The sequence below is a fragment of the Bison bison genome, unplaced genomic scaffold, assembly GCF_000754665.1.
Source record: "Bison bison bison isolate TAMUID 2011002044 unplaced genomic scaffold, Bison_UMD1.0 scf7180017864289, whole genome shotgun sequence".
Classification (NCBI taxonomy): domain Eukaryota; kingdom Metazoa; phylum Chordata; class Mammalia; order Artiodactyla; family Bovidae; genus Bison; species Bison bison.
In genome coordinates, this window is record NW_011494861.1 from 11,264,734 (window position 1) to 11,266,492 (window position 1,759).

General features: G+C 61.5%; 1 protein-coding gene across 1 annotated transcript in view; it reads right to left on the reverse strand.

Annotated features, from left to right (window-relative positions):
- Window positions 1-1,759, reverse strand: part of VWA1 (von Willebrand factor A domain containing 1) — a 6,480-nt gene that overhangs the window by 2,192 nt on the left and 2,529 nt on the right. Inside the window, 1 exon segment of the mRNA XM_010850221.1 lies at window positions 1,375-1,759. This exon segment is cut by the window's right edge and continues 28 nt beyond it. Within this exon segment, the coding sequence (XP_010848523.1) occupies window positions 1,375-1,759 (385 nt within the window).

Genomic DNA, 1,759 nt, shown 5'->3' on the forward strand with positions numbered 1-1,759 from the left:
CTCCAAACCATAGCGGGCCACTTCCCACCCACCACTCAGTGGGCTAGACAAAGGGCACTCAAGGGTGGCAGGGTTCAAAATGATGTCAGAGGATGCCCTCCCCACCACTCCGGGCAGCACGAGTGACCAGCACGGGGTCAAGGATCAGTTCTGCTCTGGAGAGTCAAAGAAAAGGGGCCCACAGTTCAGCCAGGAGATGACAGGCTACTGGAGAATGTCCTGAGGGGTAGGAGAGATGTGACAAGCCCAAGGGCAGCTGGACCTGGAGGAGAGTGTGGTGGGGGGACTCTAGGGTGGGACCCCCAAACGTTACTCCTGAGCTTTGATGCCAAGCCCCAGAGGGTCATCTCAGTGACCTGGCAGGTGGGTGAGGCTAACAGATGTCTACATAGGGTTAAGTCAGGACCCGATGCTGTGAACGCTGGGTGCCCAGCTGCCTGGCTGGCACTCCCCTTGCCCATCGCCACACACAGACCCTGCCCCCAATCCCAGGAGAGCCACCCTACTGCCTCACTGCCCTGCAGCCCTGGGCTTTTCCTGTCCAGCTGCTTGCCCTTTCTCCTGCTGTCCCCTTCAGGCTCAGCCCCAGCAGCTGACCCATGGGCCACCAGGGCCAGGTGCCCTGGAGCAGATCTTCAGAAAGACCCTCTACCTCCCTCCAACCCACAGACCAACTCCTTTCGGTTTCAGGTGGATGATTAACTGCAGGCCAAAATTCAGGAAGACCCTGGGGTTGTTGGCATTTTGCAGTGGCTACAGCAAACCCTGCCAGTGACCAGGCCCTTTAACTCCACCTCTCTCTCCTCCCTGTCCCTCTCCCTAGCTGGGTCAGAGGGATCCAGAAGAAAGTCCGTGGGGAGCTGCTAGCCCCTGCAGCAGGCTCTCCCAGGCCCAGCCTCCTTTCCAGCAATCCCCAGCAGTGCAGTCTTGCTCAAACCCCCTTCCCCTGGGGAAAGAAGGGACCCAGCTCTGGTTGGGGGCACTCTCTGCCCTTCCTGCCCTGGCCCTCCCCCTTCCTCCAGGCATGGTGGGTACATGTGCAGAGCTCTCAGGCTTGAAACCTCCTTCTCTACCTCTCCACATAGCCACAAGACACATCTGCTCAGATCCAGCCCGCGGGTCCCTCAGCCCTCACCAAACCCCCCACTCTCCAGTAGGGAGCCTCACCTGAAGGTGTTTCCTCAGACCTGTCCTCTGTCCCACCTCAGCCCAGGTGGTGGGACCCCTGTGGTGACCAGTTGGAATGTGTCCCTGGAGAAGCCGGGTGTGCAGCCCTGGCCTCTGCTCCCTCCAGGCATGTGAGTTCCTCCTGGAGTCTTCCCAGCCCTCTTCCCGAATTCCCAGCTGGGGTTCCCCAGGCCCCCTCCCACCTACCGAGGATGGAGCCCCTCAGTGCCTGGGTGATGATGTGCAGGTCGTCCACATCCACAAAATGCAGGTGTTTCTCAGCGGGGGCTGAAGCGGCAGCAGACAGCTCCAGGAGGTTGCCCCGACCAGTGCTGACGATGAAGACGGTGACCCCCAGGTCCTTCAGCTCCTGCATGGGGGGCCCCACGGGGTCGCTGGAGCCGCCGTCTGTCACCCACACCAGCACCTTGGGCACTCCTGGCCGGGCCCCTGCCGCCTTGGCAAACAGTTGCTCCTTGGTGTATGCCAGTGCCAGGCCAGTGTTGGTGTCGCCCATGCGCTGGGCTGCAGCCCGTATGGCATCCTGGACGGCTGAGCCTGAGCTGTGCTGGCCGAAGGGGAACTCGGTGTG